This window comes from Lathyrus oleraceus, chromosome 5 (assembly GCF_024323335.1).
Source record: "Lathyrus oleraceus cultivar Zhongwan6 chromosome 5, CAAS_Psat_ZW6_1.0, whole genome shotgun sequence".
Classification (NCBI taxonomy): Eukaryota; Viridiplantae; Streptophyta; class Magnoliopsida; order Fabales; family Fabaceae; genus Lathyrus; species Lathyrus oleraceus.
Genome location: NC_066583.1, coordinates 369,228,737 through 369,255,378, shown reverse-complemented (window position 1 = coordinate 369,255,378; position 26,642 = coordinate 369,228,737). Strand labels below are relative to the sequence as shown.

The 26,642-nt window shown below is 34.2% G+C and overlaps 3 protein-coding genes across 4 annotated transcripts; 2 read left to right on the top strand and 1 right to left on the bottom strand.

The window, feature by feature from the left end:
• The first annotated feature begins 11,396 nt into the window (after positions 1-11,396).
• Positions 11,397-12,781, top strand: LOC127080762 (uncharacterized). The gene is made up of 5 exons (XM_051021065.1): positions 11,397-11,595; positions 11,689-11,979; positions 12,056-12,157; positions 12,324-12,457; positions 12,496-12,781. Exons 1-5 carry the CDS (start codon positions 11,521-11,523, stop codon positions 12,779-12,781), a joined length of 888 nt encoding a protein of 295 aa, XP_050877022.1. The 5' UTR covers positions 11,397-11,520.
• A 2,924-nt stretch (positions 12,782-15,705) lies between these two features.
• LOC127084805 (uncharacterized) lies at positions 15,706-18,337 on the top strand. Its single transcript, XM_051025321.1, has 2 exons — positions 15,706-15,939; positions 16,623-18,337. The coding sequence occupies exon 2, from the start codon at positions 16,638-16,640 to the stop codon at positions 17,931-17,933; it is 1,296 nt and encodes a 431-aa protein (XP_050881278.1). The 5' UTR covers positions 15,706-15,939; positions 16,623-16,637; the 3' UTR covers positions 17,934-18,337.
• Positions 18,338-18,685: 348 nt separating this feature from the next.
• On the bottom strand, positions 18,686-23,458 carry LOC127084804 (protein TORNADO 1). Of its 2 annotated transcripts, XM_051025320.1 has the most exons (4): positions 23,016-23,151; positions 21,776-22,809; positions 20,438-21,684; positions 18,686-20,310 (listed from the first exon to the last, which is right to left on the bottom strand). In XM_051025320.1, the coding sequence occupies exons 2-4, from the start codon at positions 22,743-22,745 to the stop codon at positions 18,925-18,927; spliced, it is 3,603 nt and encodes a 1,200-aa protein (XP_050881277.1). In that variant the 5' UTR covers positions 22,746-22,809; positions 23,016-23,151; the 3' UTR covers positions 18,686-18,924. The 2 variants fall into 2 exon arrangements, with proteins under 2 accessions (XP_050881277.1, XP_050881276.1); XM_051025319.1 differs by having other exon boundaries at positions 21,776-23,458.
• Between the last annotated feature and the right edge of the window lie 3,184 nt (positions 23,459-26,642).

Genomic DNA, 26,642 nt, shown 5'->3' with positions numbered 1-26,642 from the left:
TCATAACAGACATTTCCAAATTCAATCTTTTCACATACTCATCAAATATAAATGAATGCATGACACCCATATCAATGGTAGTAATCAAATGAATACTATTAATAAAGCATGTACCCCGAATCAAGTTATCAGATGCAGTAGTCTCTTCTCTAGAAAAAGCAAAAAAATTCTCTCCAAATTGAGCCTTCTTAGATTTCTCACACTAAGTACTAATATGACCATGCTCTCCACAATTATAGTAAGCCATATTATTACTCATACAGTCAACAACTCGGTGACCTGGCTTCCCACACTTGAAGTAATTCACAGTCGTGCTCTTACACTGAGAAATATGATGCCCAAACTCACCACTTTAGAAACATCTCATCAAAGTAGGAGTCCCTCCCCCACTTCGCTCTTTCCTAGTTGCAATCTTCTGAGCCTTTTGCTTCTCTTTGTCAGCTAGAGCACTATACAACTTCCCATGATTCAGATTCTTCCCTTTCTTCTCATTAAGACTTTTATAGTGAGAAAATCGGCTCTGTTATCTTCATCATATATTCTGCACTTATTTACCAGCATAAAAGTTGGCGGATCTCTTGATATCCAATACCTTGCTTGATCTTGGGACACAACCTACTCTCAAACTTGATACACTTCGATCCCTCAGCAGTCGTACTATTATATTATGGGAAAAACTTCACCAACTCTTCGAACTTAGCAGCATACTCAACAACTGTTGAATTCCCTTATTTCAACTCAAGGAACTCGATGTCCTTCTTTTTGCGCACGACCTTAGGAAAGTCCTTTTATCACTACTACAAATAACACATGTCATATCGGACGCGAAATGGATTTCAACTAGATTACAATGCTGAGGTAACAAAGGGTGACGTCAAAAGTGGGAACTTTACCCCTCAGTTGAAAAATAACCAAGAGATTAGTTTAAATGGTCATGGATCCAAACCCTAACATTAGCTTTTTTTTTATTTTCCAAACTAGCACCATATACCTCTCGATTTAATAACAAAATCGAGAGGATATATATATATATATATATATATATATATATATATATATATATATATATATATATATATATATATATATATATATATATATATATATATATATATATATATATATATATATATATATATATATATTAAATACTCATTACATTGTTTATACATGATATTAATAAATTAATTTATTTATAAACTACATTATTTACACAAAATATTACATTGTTTACACAAAATATTAAAGTAAAAAAGTTGTTCTTCATCGTCATCGATGTCGGTGAAGAACAAATGCTTGATATATTGAAGAAGAGAAAATGTCGGGGATCCTCATTTCATTGAATATTAGGCAAGATTAAATGTTGGATGCAATATATTCTCTATGGATTTTTAATTCATTTGTTTATGATATAAAAAAATAGATAAATAAAATAAATATTCAGTTAAGAGATTATGTTAGAATATAAACCTTGAACCAATTTTTTGTTCTGCACTTGTAATCCATCACATAAATCTTTGCCAAAGTAAATAAACTCTCACCAACCACCTAATAAATAAAACAATTTTTTTTATTCTCTTGTAACCTATCACATTGATACTTTTACTTTGTAAAATCTCATGGTGCTCTGATTAAACATAGAGGTTTTCACAACAACGTTTGGTTTTCTTGTGGATTCATTACTATCAAATTTTAATCTCATGGCGCTTCATGTTCCATATAGGTTAGATTTTCAATGTTCAACATGATTTTATAATGGATATGTCTTAGGTTTCACGTGAATCACTAATGACAGATTCTTGAGCATTGATAAACATTAAATGGACGAAAAAATATTGGTTTAAGAGTGTTAAATATAGTAAAAAAAGCTTAACTATCCCCTCGGTCACGAAGAAAACCGAGGTGAATAAGTCATTTTTTTCAAAATTATATTGTTTACACATAATATTAAAAATACATTGTAAAATCTATTTCCTAATAAGAATATTTATTTTCTATGTCCAAGTCCCATGCAAGATGCTAGAGATCTGTTTCTCAATGAGAATTTTTATTTTCTACATTTGCAATCCATCCCAGATATTTGTAGTAGCAACTCATGATCAATTGGACGGTGGTGAATATTTCCTCTCTTTGAGGCTACTACATATAAGTTAGTCTTAGGGTAAAATTGGTTTAACGGTTATTTTTATAGTAAAATATGATTATTAAACACCTCAGTTTTATTATAAAATCGAGGTTTTTTATCTTCTCCTTTTAACTATCACGTCGGTGATGACGAAAAACGAGGTGAATAGATTGCAAGGGCAACATTATGTGAGATAGATTACAATGGCAGAAAAATGTTTTATTCAAGATAGAATAACATTGGAGATTCTTTTTTCTTGCAATCCATCCCAAAGAATGATGCTTGCGAGTTTGGGGCAGATTCATATTAGTAAGAATTAGGGTAAAATCTTTTTAACGAGTGTTTTTATAGTAAAACCTTATTATTTTATGCATTTGTTAAATAGAAAACCGAAGGGTTAGAACATTTTGTTACACTTGTAAACAAATAAAGTCATAAACTGCGATAGCTGGGAATCGAAGCTTGTATTGAGTTGTTTTTCCACCTCGGTGTTATGAAAAGCCGAGGGAATGTATGATTTCTTTTTTGTTTTTTTAAATAATAAAAAAATAGTGTGCCTTAGCTTTATACCTCAGTTTTCTATTGCTCAAGGCGAAAGCTTCGTCATGAAATGCATTATTTGTTGTAGTGTCTAGAAAATAAGCTCTAAACACAACCCAAGTAATCTCAATACCTATAGCCTCCGATCTCTGACGCGCATTGTCCCATTAGTCTTTGGCTTCCTCTAACAACATATGAGTACCAAACTACACCTGCTGAACTTCATTGCAAGCCATCACTCGAAAAATCTTCTCAATCTCCCTGAGCCATGCCTATGCACCCTCTGTATCATATATGCCCTTGAAGGTTGGCAGATTGTTTTGCTGAAACTTCCCCAATCCACATAATTCATCGCCAACATGATTCTTCTAACCCTGTAGCACCTAAGCCATCACCTTCAAGGCATTAACAATAGCCCAGTCGTTTCTTCCAGCCATATCTCTACATACCAACAAATAGACATTAGAAGAAATAATGCATTGACAATGTTCACACACATGTCGCCTACTCGGGAGCAAACAACATGAAAAAACCTGATCGGATGGAATGACCTGCTCTGATATCACTATGTAATACCCTACTTTCCGACTCGACAAATAATTAAATATAACAGGTATAATACGTAAGTCCTTCAAGTAGGATGCTACTCATACATCAGCAAAACATACATGAACTACATAATTGAAAATTGAATCATTTGATAAGCAGCGGAAATTATAAAATAATTGACATAAAAAGCCTCAACAATAATAAGTTTGAAAAGTGGTTCAACATAAAAACCAAAGGAAAGATATGCAACGTAAAAAAAAAAGAACATCATGCTCCCCCCGTGTTACATATCAGAGTGAGTCCAACTATAGACTCGATCGAAAAACAACTCAAGAGGCACAACTCCATCTTTAACATCAAGCTCCTACTGAGGTACCTGATTGTTTATACTCCAGAGGGGCACATATGCAATAACACAAAAAGGGGTGAGAATAAATTTTAATAATAATCGGTGCATAAAACGATCAGGGTAGATTCACACATTACACATCACACGTATATCAAACATGCACCATAATATCATGTATTCATATTTCACCCACATCATGATCAATCACCAATCACAATGTTATTCATCACATTCAAAATCACACAGCTCCATACGAGAGTATTCAACAACACTCAAACATCTCATCTACACAACTGTTATGTAATGCAATGCAACATCGACTTAACACATGCATGCAGTACCAACTCAACAAAAGGTTATTCATATGAACTGAGTCCTAGCATCTGAACCCCGATCCCTAACATATGAGCTCCAAGTCCTAACATCTGAGCTTGGGACAAGTCATTGGTCTCAACATCTGAATCCGTGACTCGACTCTTTCACAAAAATAACAACATATGATGCATGACATATAACAATACAATGAACAACAACACAACAACAAATACAACCCCACTTCTGATTATAAACAATCATGCAATAACAACAACACATCAACAAATACAGCCCCACATCTGACTGTAAACAATCACGAATTCAATGCATCACCAATAACCCTATTGAATGTTAAGGGAAATCTCTCTATCCTTTCACGATTAAGGCACCCCTTAGATGAATAATCCCCACTTACCTTGTAAATTCAGCAAAAGCACAAACAAGCAATCTCTATGGGGTCTCCTTCCTCAAGCCATATCTCTCTTCCAAAGCTCTCTAACTATTCTCTTTTCATGTATTGACAAAACTCCCCAAAACCCTTATTTTTCTATTTCTCTTAAAATATATAGTAACTTAATTAAATTCCTTATAATTATAATTTTGGTCCAACTAAACATAAGTCTCTCTCCACTTAATCACCTAATTTTCATTATTTAACTTTAAGCCCAACTCTTATTATTCTCTTAATTTCTCATATTCTAATTAATAAAATTCCACCAAAAATCTAATTAATCATAGACAATTCACAATAAGTGTCATCACCGGCCAAACATGTCATTAATCACATAAATTAATATTTAAATAAATAAATTAAATAAACCAATAAATAAATAAATGATTAATTAAATTGGGGTGTTACATATTTCACTTTATTTTTTTGAATAAAAATCTTAACAAACTCTTTCTTGGATGGTTGAAAATGACATTTTTAACAATACCAATAAATACTATGATTTTTGCTAACTCAGGCTAAACTCTTTATTCACTTTATATTATTTTCGAGCTTTAAATAAGATAGTTTCCTTTTGACTCTAACATATAAATTGTACACGTAAACCGAATTTTAAAATTTTTAAATATAACAAAAATAACATTTAGAATTTATACATACTTCTTTATAGGAAACTATCTAATCCTTCGCTAGAACTGAAAATGAGTCGAGTCGAATCAAACTCACTTCAGTTCAGCAAGACTCAATAATAATTAGTTAAACTCGTAATTTGACTTGAGTTAGACACAAATTTATTTTGAAGCTCAAACTAGACTCATTCACTACAAGAATAACTTTGTGCAGCCACGTGATTTAGTGACGTGAAATGCACGTGGCAAAAAATGCCAATTACGACGTGAATTTCACGTGGCTAAAGGTAAAATATAATAAAAAAATGGAATGACAACTTTTCAGGTTGGGGGGAAATGAAAATAATTAAAATTTGGTAGTGACATGCAGATCACGTCGCTATTTTAAATTTAAAATTCAAATAATGTTTTGTGAAATGTAATTCACGTCGCAACTAGTGACGTGCTGATCACGTGGGTACATGTGGTGTAATTTAATTTCCGAAATGACAATCACGTCGCAAATAGCGACGTGACAAGCATGTGGGTACTGGGTTCAGAGAGACGTTATAGATGACCGTTGAATGTTTTGTGGCGTGTAAATCACGTCGCAAATAGCGACGTGTTTACCACGTGGGAACCTTTCCTTTAACTTCCCTCTTCTCTCCCTCTTCCCTTCACCGTTTCATTCTTCTTCGTTTCCTCTTCAAGCTTCCACCAGACCCATTTTCCCTTCAAGTTCCTTCAACCCATTTCTCTCCTTCAAGCTTCAGATCCATTTTGAAATTGGAAATTTAAAGGTAAATACTTTTATTATTTCAACTTAAACCCATTTCTGTTTAATATATATGAATTTTATTTTAATTATTGTATTTTTTTTTAAGAAATAGCTAAGAGTGAATTATTCATTCAAGAATTTGGAGCAAACAGATTCAAAGTCTTCATCCAGGTATATTCAAAATTGTGAAATTTAATTTTTTTTTAATTATTTTCAGATTAGTTAAATGTATTGAGTTTGGACTGGATTATGTGTTGTGCTTATTATGTATTAAAACCGAATTTGTTTGGACTGGATTTTGTTTTTGTGCACATTATGTATTAAAATAGAATTTGTTTAGAAATTTAATGTATTATATATTTAGAATTTGTTTAGAATTTGTTTATAAAACATATACCCTAATGTATTATTAAAACAGAATTTGTTTAGAATTTGTTTAGAAATATAATATATAATAGTTTTAAAAAAACAGAATATTTAATGTATTATATATTTAATGTATTATACAAAAAAATAGAATATTTTATGTATTAAATTTTTATAGTTTAGAAATAGATTTTATATAATATACTATTAATACCAATACTATCCTCTCTATTAATACCCTATTTATAAAATCATTTTTAATTATTTCTAGAGAAATTATAAATTTCAAAAGAAAATCATGTCAAGCTTGGAAATATTAAAACTTTGATATTACTTTGTTTAGAAACTATTTAATGCCTTTATATATGTGCACATTATATTTTTTAGAAATATAATATATAATTTTTTTTAAACAAAATATTAAAACAGAATAATATTTATAAAAAAAAACGAAATATTTTGTTTATTAGAAAAAGTAATATGAATCATGTCTAAAAATAGAAGTTGTATTATTATTTAGATAATATGGTTAGTTTAAAAAATATAATAGATTAGTGTTTTGAGTAAAAATTGATAAGTGTGTATATATATTATTTAGATAACTAAATAAATAGAAGTTGTATTATTAATATTATGTTTAAAATAATGTATAAAAAAACAAAACATTAATTTCATATATATTTTTATATTAAAAATATGTTTATAAAAAAAATTAGTATGAATAATATGTATGTCTAAAATGTTTTTTTTTTTAAATAACACATATTAGGGTATATGTTTTATAAATATATGTTTAGTTTAAACAATAAAGTATATAATAGTTATATTATATATTTATTAATAGTATAATATATTTTTTTTAAATTGTACGTAATAATTAGTTGGATGTACGATAGAACGATTTTTAAATTGGACGATAGAGGAATATCACTTTTGAAATTAAAATAGTAACGATTTTGTAAATGTGCAGTATGGAATATTTTCATTACTATCGTAGTTGGATGTACGATAGAACGTATCCAGGAAGACGTGGACTTAAACCGAACTTTGAGGAAGGAGTTAAAGGGTTTATCACATGGGCTTTCGCTCAAGAATGTTGTCTAAGCGAAGGAGGAGTAAGATGTCCTTGTCTAGAATGTGAATGTAGACCTATAATTAGTGACCCGGAGGAAGTAGAACGTCATTTGAAGAGAAGGGGTTTCATTAAAAATTACTGGGTTTGGACATATAATGGAGAACAGTTGCCGAGTAATGTACAAAGGACTACGACTACACATGCTTCTAGCAGTCGATCACATATGGAACACCGGGAAGAATTTAGTTTGATCAGTGACATGGTTGGCGATGCTTTTGGGGTTAACGTGACCTATGATGAACCTCAAGACTTCGATCAGGAAGAGTTGCCGAATGAGGAAGCTCAAAAATTTTATCAATTGTTGCAAGAAATGAATACGCCGTTGTTTGAAGGGTCGTCAGACTCAAAATTATCGATGTGTGTGAGATTATTGGCCGCCAAGTCCAATTGGAATGTTCCTGACCAGTGTTTGGAATTCTTTGCAAAAATGATGTTGGACGCAACTCCTACGAAAGACAACCTTCCCACAAGTTTTTATGATGCAAAGAGGTTGGTGTCGAAATTGGGTTTAGAGGTAAGAAAGATTGACTGTTGCACTAATGGTTGCATGTTGTTTTACGATAATGAGTTTGGTACTAATGATGGATCGTTGGAGGAATGTAAGTTTTGTAAGAGTCCGAGATACAAAGTTCGCAGTAAAGCCATTAACCGTAAGCAAAAACATGTGGCAGTGAAGTCCATGTTTTATCTGCCGATCATACCAAGGTTAAAAAGAATGTTTGCTTCAATGCATAGTGCAAGTCAAATGACATGGCATCATACAAACCAAACAAGTTCGGGCACAATGCGACATCCATCTGATGGTGCGGCATGGAAGCACTTCGATATGATACATCCTGATTTTGCAGCAGAACCTAGAAATGTCAGACTTGGACTATGCTCTGATGGTTTTACTCCATATGTCCAAGCGTCTGGAAGTGGATATTCTTGTTGGCCAGTTATTGTTACCCCTTACAACCTCCCTCCTGAGATGTGCATGACAAAACCATACATGTTTTTGACTTGCCTCATTCCAGGTCCAAAGAGTCCAAAAGCTGGAATAGATGTGTATTTACAACCTTTAATTGATGATTTGAAGAGGTTATTGATTGGAGAATGGACTTATGATATATCTTGCAAACAAAACTTTACTATGCGAGCAGCCTTGATGTGGACTATAAACGACTTTCCCGCATATGGCATGTTGTCCGGTTGGGGGACACATGGAAAAATGGGATGCCCGCATTGCATGGAACACTCTCATGCGTTCACGTTGAAAAAAGGGGGGAAAAGTTCGTGGTTTGACTGTCACCGCAGATTCCTACCGAAAGATCATGTCTTTCGAAGAAATAAGAATGACTTCAAAAAAGGCATAAGAGTAACAGACTTGCCTCCCCCTCGTTTCTCACCCGGTGAAGTATGGAACCGAGTTAGTGAACTGCCAAAATTCACAGATTATGGTAAAGCTTGCAGAATTGAAGGATATGGGGATACACATAACTGGACAAAAAGAAGTATTTTTTGGGATCTCCCGTATTGGAAAGATAATTTGTTGCGACATAATCTTGATGTTATGCATATTGAGAAGAATTTTTTTGATAACGTGTTTAACACAGTGATGGATGTTCAAGGTAAAACAAAGGATAATGAGAAGGCTAGAAAGGACATGGAGATTTTGTGTAATCGAAAGGAGTTGGAGTTGAAGGTTAAACCGAATGGGAAGTTACTAAAACCCAAGGCTAATTACAGTCTAACTTCCGAAGAAGCTAAAGCGATTTGTCGATGGTTAAACGAATTGAGAATGCCTGATGGTTATGCGTCAAATTTAGCAAGGTGTGCTGACTCTAGCACCGGAAAGTTGCATGGAATGAAAAGCCATGATTGCCATGTTTTCATGGAACGATTGCTTCCAATTGCGTTCTCTTCACTACCTAAACATGTGCTTAATCCACTCACTGAAATTAGTCAATTTTTTAGAGATATCTGTGCATCAAAATTAAGAGTGGATGACATCGTTAAGTTGGACAAAAATATTCCAGTCATTCTCTGTAAGTTGGAACAAGTGTTTCCGCCTGGTTTTTTTGACTCTATGGAACATCTACCTGTGCATCTTGCATATGAAGCTTATCTTGGAGGCCCTGTTCAATATAGGTGGATGTATCCGTTTGAAAGATTCATGGGTGATTCGAAGAGATCCGTGAAAAATAAAGCTAAAGTTGAAGGATCTATATGTGCACATTATTTGCATCGGGAAACATCACATTTTTGCAGTCATTATTTCAATCACTTGATGTTAACTCCAAGAATCATAAGGAATGAATTTAACATTAATGAAAAAAGTAAATTTACCTTATCAGTCTTCGGTATTCCCGGTCGTCCATCTGGTAAGAAGAATGTACATTGGCTGACTCAAAAAGAATTGCAAGCAGCACATGTTCATGTCTTGATTAACTGCGTTGAAGTTAAACCATATCTTGAGTAAGTATACCCACCTATTTAACTTTATTGTTTAAATATGTCAAACTTTTTACTCAAACTTATATTGATATTCTTTGTAGGGCATTCAATACCTCCTACTTTCAAAGCACCGGTGAACATCCGAATACTAGTGACACACATGCTTATTTTCCAGCATGGTTCAAAGAGCAGTTGTCATGCGCTGTTGCACCTACTCAAGAAATAATCCATTTGAGAAACTTGTCTAGAGGCCCTGTTCAAAGTGCAAATGAATGGCACACTTACTTTGTGAACGGATATAAATTTCACACTCAAACATGGACAGAAGGGAAAAAAACCATAAACAGTGGTGTGTTCGTGAAAGGAGTTACAGATGGTGGTGAAGACGACTTCTATGGCACAATAACACATATTTACGAGTTGGTATACAATTACTTGGACTACGAAAATAAAGTTGTCTTGTTCTATTGTGATTGGTATGATATATCTGCTAGAGGCACAAAAATAGATAAGAAATATAACACAGTTGAGATTCGTATGGATCGAAGGTACAAAGAGTATGACCCTTTTATAATGTCACATATTGTTAGGCAAGTTTATTATGTTCCTTATCCTTCAACTCAGCCACGTAAACGAGGATGGTGTGTTGTAATCAAAACAAAACCATTGGGTCATATCGAAGCCGATGATGTAGTAGTCGAAGATGTCGCTTACCAAGATGATGAAACTTCTCAAGTTAATGATGTGATTGAAGTTGAACAAATTACAAGTTTGTGTGATACAGTGGTTGAGGGCCATCAAGTTGATGCATCCACATTGTTGACAGAAAATGATGTGGATGAAGAATGTGAAGAGTTTGTATCCGAGGATAGTATCAGAACAGATGAAGACAATAGTATGGATGAAGAGCATGAAGACTTTGAATAGATAGTATGATGTATTGTTACTTAGTGTACTGTGTAATGTTACTTAATGTAGGATGTATTACATGTGTTTATTGATTGTAGATAAAATGCCGCCCCGAACCGATAAGGGTAAGGGTCAGCAGCGCCCGAGGATAAGGGTATGTGAGGCTCCTCAGTCGGCCGTATGTCCTCCCCCACAGAGTCAGGTAGAGCCCATGTCTACGACCTCTCAACATTTTATGCCACTGCAGTCATCTATGGGGTATCCTCCCCCACAGACTCAGGTAGATCCCATGACCATGGGTTCACAGCCTTTTCTCTCGCTACTATCATCCCATGGTTATCCTATGGCCCAATTTGGGAACCCATCCTTTATTAGCCCATCTGGGAACCCATCATTTATTAGCCCATCTGGGAACCCATCCTTTATTAGCCCATCTGGGACTTCACCATACCATCAGACTGGGGGATCTAGTTTTCCTCATCCCTCACAGGTACCCCCACCCTTCATGCAGTCTGGGATCTTTCCAGATCCCACACAGGTACCTCTGTCGTCCCAGCATCCCACAAACACACCATCATCATCCACGCTTTCGAGGTCCCACACCCCACCTACCACACACATGCCCTCATCATCCACGCATCATGGGGGATCTCGCACCCCACACCCACCACGTGCCACAGATATACCCGTGCCTGAGGAGCAGGAGGAGCAGGATGACCAGGAGCAGCAGGATGACCATGTTTTAGAGCAACCAACTGCAAATCCCACAGAGTATGAGATGATTGATGACAGATATTTTATTGAGCCATGTGGAAAATCGTAAGTATCTAATTTATAAATTTTATTTAGTATACATGTTTCCATGTTTCCATGTTTATAATTAACACTTATTCAAATTGTTGTTTAGTTTCTCTCCGAGTAGGCCAGCTGCACAGTGTGTAAAACATGTGATTCAACAAATGTATAAAAAAGCTTGGAAGTCATTCAAAGAACTTTCCAAGGATGAGAAAGATGAATGGTTTGATAAATTTAAGGTAAAATAAATTTTATTGTTGTTAGTTATTTTATTGTAATATATTATCTAACACTTATCTAACAATTTTTTTGAATGTCATACAACATTGTAGGAAAAGTGTACGTGGAATGTAATGGATGAATATATGATTAGAAAAAATTATCGGGGAAGAACATCTGTCCGACTTTCTGACATGCTTAGGCGTGTCAGACTTGATTGGGAAGAACGAAATATTCGTCCCAACTGGATAGGCAAGGAAGTATTTGACGAACTTCTTGCCTATTGGGCTACCGATAATTTTAAAGCTAAATCTCAAAAAGCAAAAGACATGAGAGCATCCGAAAGGGGGGGTTGCCTTAATGCTACAGGAAGTATAAGCATTGGAGAACATGCAAAACGGATGGTAAAAATTATAACTACGGTTTAAAATTATATTTTGATTTATTATGTGTTTAATTAAATTTATTTATATTAATCAGACTAAGGCACAAGGAAGACCCCCCCGACTTAATGAGTTGTTTGTGAAGACCCGTACAAAAAAATCGGGGGATTTGGTTGATGATCGGTCGAGAAGAACTATAGTAAGTTGTTTCTATTTTATTTTTTTTGTTAAAATTCTATCAATTTTGTGGCGTGAATTTCACGTGGTAATAATGTTTGTGGCATGAATTTCATGTGGCAACAATATATGTGGGATTCTTTTCATGTCACAACTGTATCTAATTATTTTATTTGTTGTATGTGTAGGAGGAGTATCAAAGATTGCTCACACAATTTCTAGTTGAAAATCCTCAATATACACCTGTTGGTTCTAATCCGCTTGATCCACGCGTGGATATGTATATTTGGAGCTTAGTCACTGGAGGGAAGGGACGTAATGGGTGTTTTTTTGTGTTGGTCCTTTGGCTGGCAACTACAGAACCGGAGATAGAACTTTATTTGATAGAGTTGCAAGTGGGGAAGGAACGTCCCGTCCAACACAATTGACACCTGAAATGATGGAAACGGTGAGGCAACTGGCTCTAACAGAGGCTAGACGAGAGACGGCGGAGCGTGAGGCGGCGTTAAAGGCCGAATTAGAGGAAATGAAAAAAAGACAACACGATATGGAGGAGCAAATGAGACAATTTATGCAGTCCATGAGTAGAAATCAAAATCAAAGAACAAGTGAAGACGATGAAGATGACGACGAATTTGATGTGTAATATTTATTTAGTTTTAAATATTAATTTTTGTATAAATAATTACTTTGCTATTTTTATAATACATTTTCATATGTGTAATTTTAATTTAAAAATATTTTACTTAATTATTAATTATTCTATATTTTATTATTTATTAATTATTTTATCTTTTATTAATAATATAATTTAATAATAACAATATATTTTATCTTTTATTTTAATTTTGTTTTTAAGTTGTGAAGTGTAAATCACGTGGGTAATTTGCCACGTGATTTTCATGTGGCAACATACCATCCATTTTCAAATGTTGTGACGTGATATTCATGTGGCAAAGTTGTGTCATGAATATCACGTGGCAAAGTTTAAGCGCAGAAGCAAGTTAATTCACAATGTTGCGACGTGATTTGCCTTTGGCAAATTAGCGACGTGTTTATCACGTCACAAAAAGTTGCCACACGCGTTCCAGCGACGTGAATCAACACGTCGCTATTTTTGACTAGTGAAGTGATTTTCACCTTTGCCACGTGATAATCATGTGGCAGGGGGGAGTTTTTCTTGTAGTGATTTTAAATTAATGAACTACTTTGTTAAACTAATTAGATTTATCTGATTAGGTTTATTTTGTTTGCGTCATGGATTTAGAAGTTATTTTTTTAAATCTAATATTTTTTATTTATATATTTAACATTTTAAATTATTAATTTTTGATCTAATTGCTTTTTAAAAATTAGATAGTCGAATATAAGCATCAATTAATATATATATATATATATATATATATATATATATAATTTTGATCTTTGATTACTATGTATAATTTTTTTTATATGATGTTAATTTTATTTGTATGATTATGTTTATAAAATACTTTGCTAGATGATCCTGAACCTCAACATTTAAGTGCTGAATTTCTTTTAAATTTCTGTTTCATATATTTACTTTCCTTTTAATTTTGTTTCGTGCCTTAATATGCCAATGCCCATTTTTTATTTTTTTCTGTCTCTGCAAAAACTAAAAAACATTACAGTCCCTCCAAAATCAAAACATTTAAATTTTGGTCCCTACCCACTAAAGCTTGGTGTAAACATTTGTACTTTTTTATTATTTTTCTTAATTCTCCTTACTTTCTTTTCCATCTGTGGCAAAGAGTTTTAGAAATTGGCAGGATTAAAATGTAGAAGCATGAGATGACAGAACTGCAATGCACACATTATTTTGCAGGTGTTATTGTCAATCTGTATGGAAAGAAAATTCACATGATATGGAGGAAAAAGTAGCATACCATACCATACCCCACTTACAAAAATCCACTCAATTGTGTTTTGATTGGTCTGCCTCTCATTAGGCTCCATCGCGTGGGTCGGCGTGTCTGTTCCTTCCTCCTTTTCTCTCATTATTTTATTTATTTATTCAAAATATCAGTTATAATTATTATCAACTTTTTTGTTTTATATTAAAGAAAAAATAATTATTAAATATCTTCACTAATGAGATAGCCTCAAAATCATCATACTTGATAACTTATGTCCTAGATGTAATTTTACGTCAAAGTTTATTAGGTATGGGTGTAATGAAATATATCATCCAACCATTTGAGTATAAACACTGTTTTACCATGAAATTTCGTTTTTTGAATAACAGTTAATTATCTTTGTAAGGACCACAATTCTCTTGTAGTTTCGTAATAATCAGATATAAGTTTACTCTTTGATTTATAATTATAATTCATGTTAAAGAAATTCATAATTCTCATATTGGAATATCAAAATAAATGTCGATGATGCACACTATTTTGCTAATGGCTTTTGGCATGTGCTAAAGCTTGAGTCCTACGAACAAGTATTCATTTTATGAGTGAAATTGTTTTAAGAGTATTTTAAAAATAATCTTACTAGTCAGGCAGGTCGATCCATAAAACCGCATATTCAAACCGAATCAATCTATAAATAATCTGAACTCATTCGTTTACTGGTATATCCAACTCATCTCATAATATATCATATAGTTTTGATTCAAATATTAAGTTTGAATTTTGCAACCCATGGATCCGTTGACTCAATCCACTTATGTGTCTTTAGTAATTTTTTATTATTTTTATTATTATTTTAAATAAAAATATAAAATTAATATCTAATTAATAACCTTATTTTTTTTCTAAAACGTTTTAGTCTTCACTAATAATACTACTAAAATCAATAAATTTACGTAATTATAAGATTAAATATTTTATAATTTTTTTTTTATCATTTCTAACTTAGGTATTTTATAGAAATAACATGTATCGTTGAATTTTATACTATTATCAAATATTATGTCGTATTGATAAATTTTATTAGATATTATATGATATGTTTTATTGAATAGGATTATTATAAACGAATATTATTATATTGAGTTGTATTAAATTATTTTTTTAAAATCGACAAGAAAAATCATAATAAAGATATTTTTATTTGAAACATAACCTACAAACCCAATCAAATTCATTCCATAAGAAACAAATGGATTTTGACAGTAAAATTAAGGATGGAATGATGAATCTAATCTATTAAAATTTGAACGAATAAATATCATATTAAAATTTGAAGGAATGAATATCATATTATTCGATATAAGTTAATCAATATTCTCTCTTAGTCATATTAAACTAACTTAATTAATAATGACATGAGATATTTAATTGTAGGTAGGTCGAAATCGAATTTATAACATGACAGTTATTCATAAAGATGAAATTATGATAATTATTAGATCAATACTATTATCATGTACATATTATTAAAAAATTTAATATAAACCGTAATAAATTCTCAAATCACATTATTATGATTTCTTCCACAAAATAAACCTACGTACGTTGGTTTCATTATATAAGGTATAAAATACTCTTTTCTTCACAGTACCAACCGTATATTATACTATACATTTATCTATACTATACTATGCTCCAAATACACACAGTTGCACTTTATAGTATGTGCAATTTCCACACAGATCCCTACACTCATTAATTTATCTCTCTCACCAATCACCTTCTCCATCCTTTCCCTTTAAACAAGTTCGCAACTTTTTTGTTCTTTCTGCAACACTACCTCGGTTCACTCACTGGGTCATCCTCCAATTCTGTTTTAGAGCCACACAATACAAAGATTCCTCTTTGACTTTCAAGCTACAAATAGGTGAAAACCACATCATCTTCTGTATCATCAACTATTTTTACTTTACTTTTTGAAAAATTTGGTTGATTCCTAGTTTTATTCTGAATTGTTCTTTGTTTTTTAGTGGCTTTTTGTGTGATTTCAAGGGGAATTTAAAGTGGGTTGCTATTGGCTATCTGTTTTGTATAGCATAGGTTACCGTGTCTATGCTTTTCCTGTTTTCCCTCTGTTTAGAGGGAATAAAGTTTGTAGCTTTATTGGAATCTGATGAAATTTTGTACTACTACCCATTTGATTTTTATAGGTAGTTTTTATGTTTGGATAATTCTAGGATTTTGGGTATATTAATATCTATTGGAAGTTTCAATTTTGAGAGGTTATTAGGTTTTGATTGTTCCACTTGTCTTTTGTTGACCTTGATTGTCATTTCTGATTTTGCTTCTCAAAGGTTTGGAGGAACTCAAGTTCAATCTTTCTTCTTTTTTTCTCTCTTTATAAGCAGTGATGTTTGTTTCTATTTTTTTTGGATGTTCTTAATCCTAGGTTTTGTAGAAGTTTATTTAAGTTCTGTTTTTAGTATTTGATTAGTGAATTTTGTGTTTTACTAGTTAGGTTGTAGCACCTAGATGTTGGATTTTGTGTGTTTTTTGTCTTAGTTTTGAACTTTATCTTAAACTTAGTGTGAATTGATATTGTTTTTGTAGCTGTTGTTTTTGATCATGGATTCCCCACAATCTGTTGTGTCACCCTTTAGAAGCTCAATCTTGGGTGAGGGTGAGAAGCACAAGTCTGATGTTTTTGTGCAAAGCAACAGTCCTTCCTCTAAGGAGATTGAAGTCAACGGGAAGGAAACTATCATGTCAAATGCCGATGAATGTGTTGGAGTGCTTGATGTTTACATACATCAAGCTAGGGATATTCAGAACATCTGCATATACCATAAGCAAGATGTTTATGCTAAGATTTGCCTGACGAGTAGTCCTGAGAATGCTGTTTCTACGAAGACTATCAATGGAGGTGGAAGGAACCCTGTGTTTAATGACAATCTTCGTCTCAATGTTTGTAATGTTGATTCGTCTCTTAAATGTGAGTTATGGATGCTTAGCAGGGTGAAGAATTATCTCGAAGATCAGTTGCTTGGTTTTGCTTTGGTGCCGTTGTCTGAAGTACTAGTTCAGAATGGGAAGCTAGAGAAAGAGTTCTCGCTTTCTTCAACTGATCTATTTCACTCTCCTTCAGGGTTTGTTCAGTTGACAATTGCTTATACTGGTGCTACGCCTGATGTTATGGCAATATCGGCAATGCCTGGCGAGGAGGCCACACGTGCTGCTGCGCAGGACTTGGAAACATCCGAGTCATTGGCCAGAGATTTGGGTAAAATTGAGTTTCCAGATCCTAAGATCGCGAATGAAGATCACTTAATGGTTTCAGAATATTTTGGCATTTCGTGCGAGGAGAGTCAATGCTCTGATAGCTTAGCCAATTCTGATGCTGACAATCATAGTTCTGAAGCCGGTGTTCGTCTAGTGGAAAGCTTCTCAGCATGTAGCGGTGAGTCTGTGCAAGTGCAACCTCACAAGGCTGATTCTCCGCCGAGCAGTGTGTCGACAAATGGGGTTTCTTCTTCTGCACCCGAAAGCTCCGAATCATCTGATGCTGCTGCTGCAGCTTCAAAGTCCCCGGGTGATGAACAAGTTTCAGGAACCAAAGAGGTACAAAAAGTGGATGTCAAAGATGGTGAGAGTGATTCGTCAAGTGTTGTTCCGAATGAATTATTCCCTAAGCCTATTGTGACTGTCAACATAGAGCCAGAGCCGACGATGGTGCAGCAGGATATCGTTGATATGTACATGAAAAGTATGCAGCAATTTACCGAGTCATTAGCGAAAATGAAGCTTCCAATGGACATTACAAATGAACCAACTAATTCAGGAAATTCAAGCACCGAGCAGAAACTACCGCAATCTAAGAATGCCAACTCCCGTGTCTATTACGGGAGCAGAGCTTTCTTCTGAGTTTTTGCTTCCTTGGTTTAAGGAATACGGGCAGGTGACTGTAGGTTTTAGATTAAAAAAAGGGATTTGGATTCTCTGCAGTCACACAGTCGCGAATCTATGTCGTTAGATGAAGACCGGATCATATTTTAAAATCAATTCAGTGAATTCGAAATACAATTGTTCTGATCTTCATCCAACAAACAGATCCCTTGTGTGTGCGACTATGTGCTTTCGTTGACTGTAGGGAATTCGAGTTCGAGTCCAGAAAACTGATAATAGCAGTGAAGTGAAATAATGTAGTATCTCCAGTGTGGTTTCTCCTTTCTGTATTTCTTCTGATGTTGTAGGTTACAGGGAATATGACTTTGTACTCTCACAAGCTTGTTGCTATCTTAACTGTTACATGAACTTTTTCTGTGTTACCTTCTTTCTTTGTCCTTTTCATTTAAATGTCAATGATTGTGAAATTGAACTTTATAGCACAACATACTATTAATCATGTGTACTAGTGATAATATGGTCCCACATTCACATGGTGAATGCTAAAGTAGATGGAGCAAAATCTCCAGGATTTAACTTTCTTCTATTTCACATGCAAAAGCTCATGCCATGCCATAAAGCATCACGGCTCTTTATGTCTTTTCGGCCTAAATTTTCTGTCCTAATTCACAACAAATTCAGAACAGTCATGTTTTTTCTTAATTCATTTGAAAAACTCTTAAAAATGTAATTATATTAGATAATCAGAAATGCTAATAAATAAGCTTCCATCAAGTTAGAAACTAAAATTTACTAAAATCATGTCGAATTTGATGAAATCACGGCGCTACTTCTAGCTCCTTGAAATCATAGTGACACAATGTGATTCTGCCAAATGCCCTGTCAATACATCCGATATTCATGGTTTGAAGTAAAAACACAAGAAAACTAAAATATAAACACAAGAAAAACCAAAGAAAGAAACTTGAAAGTTAAGGTTCCTACTGTTCTATAAGGATTTCTTCTAGTTTTATATAGGCACTTCAATTATCTCTGCAGATCTGGCGTACATGTGCCTCCTACAGATCCATGCAATCTGACCATTGTCCCTGTACCGTACTCGCCACAGTCCGAACTTCTCTGCAATATCTTTCCCTGTGGAGCACCTCCTTTCCCTTAAGAAATCAACCATCCATTGTTGTGCTGCTTTAATGTCTTGTTGAATGCCCCTCGAACCTTCCGTAGACCTGTTTCTACGTCCGATAGCAGCAGCGCCTACAACACCAGCTGCTGTTGCCCCGGCTGCACCGAAGAGTAGTGAAGAGCCAGCCAAATGAGCTACTTCCTTACTCAAATCCGGTATCATTTGCCCCATTCCAGCTGCAAGATGAGCTCCTATTTTAAGAGCTAAAGTAACCATCACCATGAACTTCTTCATGTATGGAGCTAAAGCCTTCACAGCCATGTTATCAACTTGCATCATTTCACAACCCATTTGATCTTCAACAACATGCATCTGTCCCCGGAACTCACATAACATGTGAAGACGAAGAGCGGTCATGCCAGAAACCACGGTGGTGATCAGTTTCCTTGAGTGGTTTTCTGCTTTTACGAAATAGAACATGTTCGGTACTTTCCTCTCCTCAACTTGAGAATTGAAGGTTGCTATGTAATTCACTTTGCGATGAAGCTCAAGTAGGAGTCTGTGTTCGTAATATCTCATCCCTTGAATTTCCTGTTTCAAGTCTCTAATTTCCTGTTCAATAATTTTTAGTCTTTGTAAAACTTCTTCAACCCCTTTCGCAATGCCACCAAAGGATGGTTCGACTTTTTCAGCTTCATTGCTTGAGGTTATAGCTTGATTTTGCCCTTCAGTGTTGTTTTCAGGTGGGATTTGCAGCTCCTGCGCAAGATTGTGTAGGTCATGATACCTGCGATGAAGCACTTCTCGGAAGTCATCATCCGATAAAAGGTCTCGCGCAAAATCAAACCCTTCTTGGAGAATAGGCCTTCCGGAATCCATTACCGAACTCCATGTGTGTTGATAATCATACATGCTGTCCGCCGGAAGTGAAAGGAGTGCTTGTTTCAGTTGCTGCAAGGAAGCAAATTGAGTTCTTCTGTATCTAGGGGGCGTCAAATTTCGCACGCACTCAGGTCTAATGATATTTTCCGTCATGGTGATCCCATGACAGACACTTTGAATTGCCGGGATTATAAGTTGCTGAACGACTCTTAAAGTTTCTGTCAAGTTTTTGGTGGAGCATGCGAGGATATTGATATAGTAACCGAGTTGTCCTGCAAGCTCAACTCTGATGTAGATTCCATTAATGCTGATTGAAATGAGGTACTTCTCGAGACTGTAAGTTGCACCATGTTGATTCATCAGAGACTTTATTCTGTTGTGAAGGTGCACCTGCAGTCACAAAGTAAAACTGAAAATTTTAGCTATTGTAGCTTTGAAAACTGTTAAGTGAAGATCAAAATGTAAATTGCATATGGTGAAAATGAAGGAAGAAAGAACATGATGGAGAAATTCTTGCCTGTAAACGAGGGAAGAATCCCGGAGTTAGAAACATGTGACTTGAATCATCACATTCAAGATGGCGTCCGGCATAAAGGCAATCTGGTGAGCTTATCTGCCACCTCTGAGGTTTTCCTCTGCCTTCTTCAAGAATGGAGGGAATCAATAATAGAGAATTTTGATCTGATGGATCTTGCTCGTAACAAAGTTCAAGTTTAAGCATCATTCTGACAAGATCACTAGCTTCTAAGTTCTCAAATACCTTTGATCCCATACCAGGAATTGAACTTTGTAAACTTCCTCGTAAAATTTTCTCCAGTTCCTTCCTACTAATGAATCCTTTGTTTTCTGAAGTATGTTGCTTTTTAACATTCAACTTTAAGAGCTGACCAAGTACTTCACCGCAGAACCACTCACAATCTAAAATTAGAAACTCCAACTCATCAAAATAAATCACTTCGCCAATGTGATGAAGACAAGTAGCGATAGCTTTTCGCTTCACTTCAACCGCCTCTTTATTATAATGTCTCGACCGTATTCTCAAATACGGGACTTTTACTTGACACAGATCACCAAACTCCTTCCACTTCATTGCTGGCTTGTTGTAATTCTCTGATCTCCACTCTGATAAAATCTGTATTAGATCGTTGCAAAGTTGATAAACTCGCGGTACTCTTTGGAGAATTGTTTTGCACGTCTTTCGGATGTGATGAGTGAGTTTACTAACTGACGCTGATGATCTTGCATCGACCGTGAACACAGTTGGGTAGAATTCAACATAGCCTTGAAACTTGTCTCTCAATCTCTGAATCGAATCAACTGTTTGCTGCAGATTTTGCGATGATTGGTTGATTTTATCGAAGTGTGTAAGAACAACAGCTACACTTGGTAGCATGCATTGTTGCACTGCTCTTTTGGAGTTGGAAACTATAAACCTTAGCCAATATTGCAAATCCTCTTCAATCTCTGCAGTGCTTTTTGGTTCTCTGTTACTCGGCTTCCTGAATAAACTCGATATGATGATGAAAATCGATGCACTACCGTGCCCCGGAAACATAAGATCATGGAGGGAGAAAAACTCGTGTTGACCAGCAAGATTCCATATTGAAATATTTGTATCCTCATCCTTGAATGTTTTTATCTTCATTCCTACCGTTTTCACAGCCTGCTCCACTGGATTCACTATTGTTCTTACTTGATCCAAGTAGGGAAGTGCCGGCGAAGCCGAGAAGTTTTGTGAAACTGATTGACACAGTGTGGTTTTGCCTGAACATATGAATTTAAAATATACTTATAATTTATTCTGATTGAATAAACTATTTAATTAAGCGATTATAGCATAAATACTCAACTTTACCTGCATATTCTTGTCCACAAAAGAAAACTCTGCAACTCTTAGGCTCAGTCAGTGGCATGTCTTTGATCAAATCTATTTCTGGTTCAGGATTCTCATTCTGCCCTAATCTCTGATAAATTGCAATAGTCTTTCCACAATTATGTAAAGGTGTTCTTGAAAGATCAACTTCTTCAATCCATGGATTAATCTGAAGTGTCTCCATAATTGTCTCCAGCAATGTCTCTCCTTGAACACCTTTACAACCTTGCAAAGACAAACATTTCAAACTCGCATTCTTCTCTAAACTCTTAAAGATTTTAACAAAATCATCCGGTCTCAAACTCTCGTCATCATGTATCCCAAACCGCGTCACCGTCTCATTCGTCATTAGAAACTGCGTTATAGCTGCTAAACCGTCTCTTCCTATTCTTGTTCCCCCTCCTCCAAAAGTAACACACTTCAAACTAATGTTAGCTTGCATTTGCAAGGACGAAAATCTACTCAGAGGACAAAGTAAATGCTCGACCCCTATTCCACCGAACAAATTTCCGGTTAGATATAACTTTTGCAGACTGTGATTCTTGAATAGTCCAGCAGCAATGTACACAATGCCCTTATCTTTAAGACATGTTCTTGAAAAATTAACCTCTTTTAGCGTTTGGTTTTGCTCTAAAACCCATCTAAATTCCTTAGCACATTTCGATTTTATCTTCACACCAGTCATGTCAAGTGACTTAACAGTCAAATTCATTCCTAAAGAACAAGCAACCCTACAAGTACCTGAAAGATTAAGCTTGTAAACTCGAAGCGTATTGTTACCAGGTACAAATTCAACAACCTTAGAACTTCTTTCGCCATTTCGTTCACCGCTCCAAACATGAACTTCCATAGCTCTATTCCTCGCCAAAACCGACGATATAAGAGGTGTAGCCGTGATGAAATTCGAGTCGAAAATTGTTAACAGCTTAAGAGATGGATTAACTTCAATCATCTTTGAAATCTCTTCAGCACCTCTTGAACCTATTGAATCTTCCCAAATCTGCAATTCCTCTAAACTATGATTCACCATAAGAGAAGAAGCTATTAGTCCAGCTCCAATAGAACCAATACATGATTCAGAAAGCATAATCTCTTTAATCACTTTATTCTCCCTCAAAATCTCAGAAAGATCTAACATTGTTCTTCCATTGAACCTGTTTCTTTTAAAAAGAATTTGCTTTATGGTTAGGTGATTACTCAGAAGGGTTGCAAGGCTTTTTACCTGTTGTGACTCCCATTCAACTCTGTGAAACTCCAGGTTTCTTAAAGTGGAATTTGTGTTGTTGAATGATGAAGCTAGTGAGGTTAAGAGGTTGGAAAAGTGGTGATGATTTTCCTTGGAAATGTTTATGTTTATGGAGTTGTTTGTTTCTTGGTAACAAGATGAAGTTGGTTGGGAAAGGTAGAAGGAAATGCTGTGTAGGTTTTGGTTCTCCATGTTGATTGCTTGAAGAAACCATTGTAGGTCTTTTAGGTTCTGGTTTGATGACATCATCACATCAAAAACTATAATTTAGAGTGAAAATGGTTTTGATTTTTAGAAGATAGTAATCAAATGTTTGACATTGTAGTATTTCATAGTGGCTTTATGAGAATTTTGGTTTAGAAAGTGTTTGCTATATTCTTAACTTGTTTTGATGATGGTATCACTTTGGGCAAAAGATGTTCTTTTTTCATTGGCATTGATTCTTCACGTAGGTATCCTAGCTATATTTCTTTTTCATTTGAAATATTATGATTTTTAAATGTTTCAAATGACATCTTTTTAAATGTTTATTGTTTCATTATTAATTACTAAAGAAAATTACACTCAACCCTAAAGAGTTTGACATCGATGTCTTCTTTAATTTTAAAATATGCATTAACCATCCATAAATTTATATATATTAGTGGAAATTTTTAGTGAGGCAAAAAATCATAGATAGATATTATGTATATCTAAGATTTTTTACTGTCACTAAAAATTACAAGGGTGTCAATGTCATTTAATAGACCTAAAAAGAGATTAATGTATATTTTAAAGTTAAAAAGGGTGTTAGTGTCATTTTAATAGATCTCAAAAGACATTTATGTAATTTCCACTAATTTTATGATTCAAATATCATAATATTTTTCTTTGGACATTTGGAGGTTGATGTTGGGGATGAAATTTTTTGGAGGGACTATTAGTCGAGATTGAGTCTTTTCGAGGGATTGACCATGAAGAGATTTGTCAGAACTGTTGAGTTATTGCATCTTCTACCAGAGTCAAGGGATCCTCCTAGTGAGTTTCTTCTACTTCGATCCCGCAGAGTATTAACAAACTCATTTTTTGCCTAAGAACGTGTCAAACTAATTATATGAAGGAAGCAAATATTTGGTTTGATAAAGAGTTGCGAAGAGCGGTTGAAGACGCTGTGGTTGATAGAGGTCATTTCTTCGGGATCCTTCAATGATGGGTGGCTCTTTCTACCTATTAGAGTTGGAGGACTGAGTTTGTACTTGACAGTAAAGTCTGCCTCATACACTTTTGTGACTTCTAGGCCTATTCTTGAGTGTTACAAGATCATATAATTAGAGACATTGAAGATATGGTATGTAGTATGATTACGACAGAGCTTTAGATGGTCTTAGTGTTGTTATTCCATATTTGGCCTTTAGCAGTTTTACTAGCAAGAACATCGTCCCTCCCAAAATACAACATGTTTTGGTGAGTATATTTTTTTAGTAAAGGTGTTCAAGATATGAACGTAAAGTTTGATATTACCACAAGAAATAATGCAGTTTTTAGTTGTTTGCAAGCAACACAAGCAACACATACTTAAGATTTTCTCCTTGTTATCCTTATTGATGAGTTAGACCAACACATGTCACTAGTAGAGTATCGTACTATTGTCAGATATTTCCTTATGATTTTCTTATTTTTCTATTGACGAGATTTTTCTTGGTAAAGTAACATGAACTAATTCTTTTGTTATCAGATATGTTTTGTTAAATAATATAAAATCTTTGCTTGAAGTGGAACATTCTATGAACATGCCTTCATCAACTTTCCTGTCATATTTTTTGAGGTCACATTTCCCATTGTTAAGGATAAAACACTTGCATCCAAAAACATGTAATTGAAATATATTCGACTTTCTTCCTTTATATAATTCATAGGGTTTCCTCTTTAGAATTTGTATTATTAAGACATAGTTCATGACGTAGCAAGCGGTGCTTACTGCATCGACCCGTAAATTATTAGGAAGGTTAGTCTCGTTGAGCATCATTCTCTCAAGCTTTGCTAAAGATCTATTTTTCCTCCATACTACCCCATTTTATTGGGGAGTTTGTGAAGTGGAAAAGATGTGTTGAATACAATTATCGTTACAAAAAAATTTGAATTCCTAATGTTGGAATTCTCCACCATGGCCACTTCTAATGAATGCAATTCTTACTCCTTTTTCTCTCTGGATAACCTTAGCTAGTTTTTGAAAGGCAGCAAATATATTTCTTTTCTGAGATAACAATAATGTCCAGGTATAGCAATAATAACCACAAGAGCGTAGACATTTCCACATGGACTTACGGTTCTAGATGGGTCAAAAAGATCAATGTGAAGCAGTTGTAAAGGCCGATCCATAGAAATAATATTTTTTGCTTTAAAAAAGATCGTTACTTGCTTACCTTTTTGGCGTGCATCGTATAATACGTTATTTTCAAAATGTAGGTCTAGAAGACCGTCTATGAGATCTTTGCAGAATAACTTGTTTAAGTGGTCCATGTGAAAGTGAGTTATATTCCTATGCATAGCCAAGATTCATCCTCGATACTCAAGAGACATACATCATTTGAAGGAATTTTATTTAAATTTATTGTGTAGGTATTTCCACTTCTTGAACACTTAAACAAAGTTTCGTTTAATTTAGAATTTATAACCCAACAACCAGAAGAATCAAAGTTACATTGTTACTTTTGTTGCATCATTGATTTATACTAAATAAGTTATTCTTTAACATTTTAACCAAGAGAACTTACTCAATTGTTGGACTTGAGGACTTACCAATGGTGCCAAAACCTAGAACTTTTCCTTTATTATTATCTCCATAAGATACAAAACCTTCTTTTTTAGGAAATAAAGAGGAGAATAAGGTTTTGTCACCTGTCATATGCTTTGAACAACCACTATCAAGGTAACATTTAACATTCGAGACTGTAAAGCACTATAAGAATAAAAGATTAGGTCTTAACTTTAGGTATCCACGTCATCTTGGATCCATTATTGTTAGTTTCATAAACATTCTTTTTCATTTTTCTTTATACTAGAGACATAGACATTTAATGGAGCAAATAAATTATTAATTTTATGCTCACAATATTTTTTTTGTAAAAAAATGAAGGAGGATGTCTTCTTTGCTCTCATGATTTTTCTTAATAAAATAAAACATGGCAATATTGCCTTTTTTTATTACAATAGTTCAATTTTAAGATTTTACAATGAGAGGTAGATTTAGCATTACAAATGTTATTAAAGGTCTTACTATTATTATTGGGTTCATAGCAGACACTTACTTTTGTAATAATCTCTTTGATTTCCTAAGAGAAAATTCAAGTCATCTCTCGCCTTTGTGAACTTGACAAGTATTTTTTTGAATATCACAAATTTCATTTTACAAAGTGTCACATTTGTTGCATTTGTTAGGTTCATCCTCTTCGTTTGAAGTGAGAGAGTCATGAACTGAATCATTTTGTCTTTCTCTTAGTATTTCTATTTCTTTCTCAAGGTTTTTATTTTTAAGTTCAAGAGAGGAGATAGTATCATTGGACGTAGAGACAATTTGTTTCAGTTTGCTTGTTTCTTTTGTTAGTTTCTTACAAATGCGAAAAA

Coding starts and splice junctions, on each gene's coding strand:
- LOC127080762 (XM_051021065.1), top strand. CDS start 11,521: ATGTATAAAAAAGCTTGGAAGTCATTCAAAGAACTTTCCAAGGATGAG. Junction 11,980..12,055: donor GAGAACATGCAAAACGGATG/GTAAAAATTATA, acceptor TATATTAATCAG/ACTAAGGCACAAGGAAGACC. Junction 12,158..12,323: donor ATCGGTCGAGAAGAACTATA/GTAAGTTGTTTC, acceptor TTGTATGTGTAG/GAGGAGTATCAAAGATTGCT.
- LOC127084805 (XM_051025321.1), top strand. CDS start 16,638: ATGGATTCCCCACAATCTGTTGTGTCACCCTTTAGAAGCTCAATCTTG.
- LOC127084804 (XM_051025319.1), bottom strand. CDS start 23,288: ATGATGTCATCAAACCAGAACCTAAAAGACCTACAATGGTTTCTTCAA. Junction 21,685..21,775: donor TTGTGGACAAGAATATGCAG/GTAAAGTTGAGT, acceptor TCATATGTTCAG/GCAAAACCACACTGTGTCAA. Junction 20,311..20,437: donor GATTCTTCCCTCGTTTACAG/GCAAGAATTTCT, acceptor TTGTGACTGCAG/GTGCACCTTCACAACAGAAT.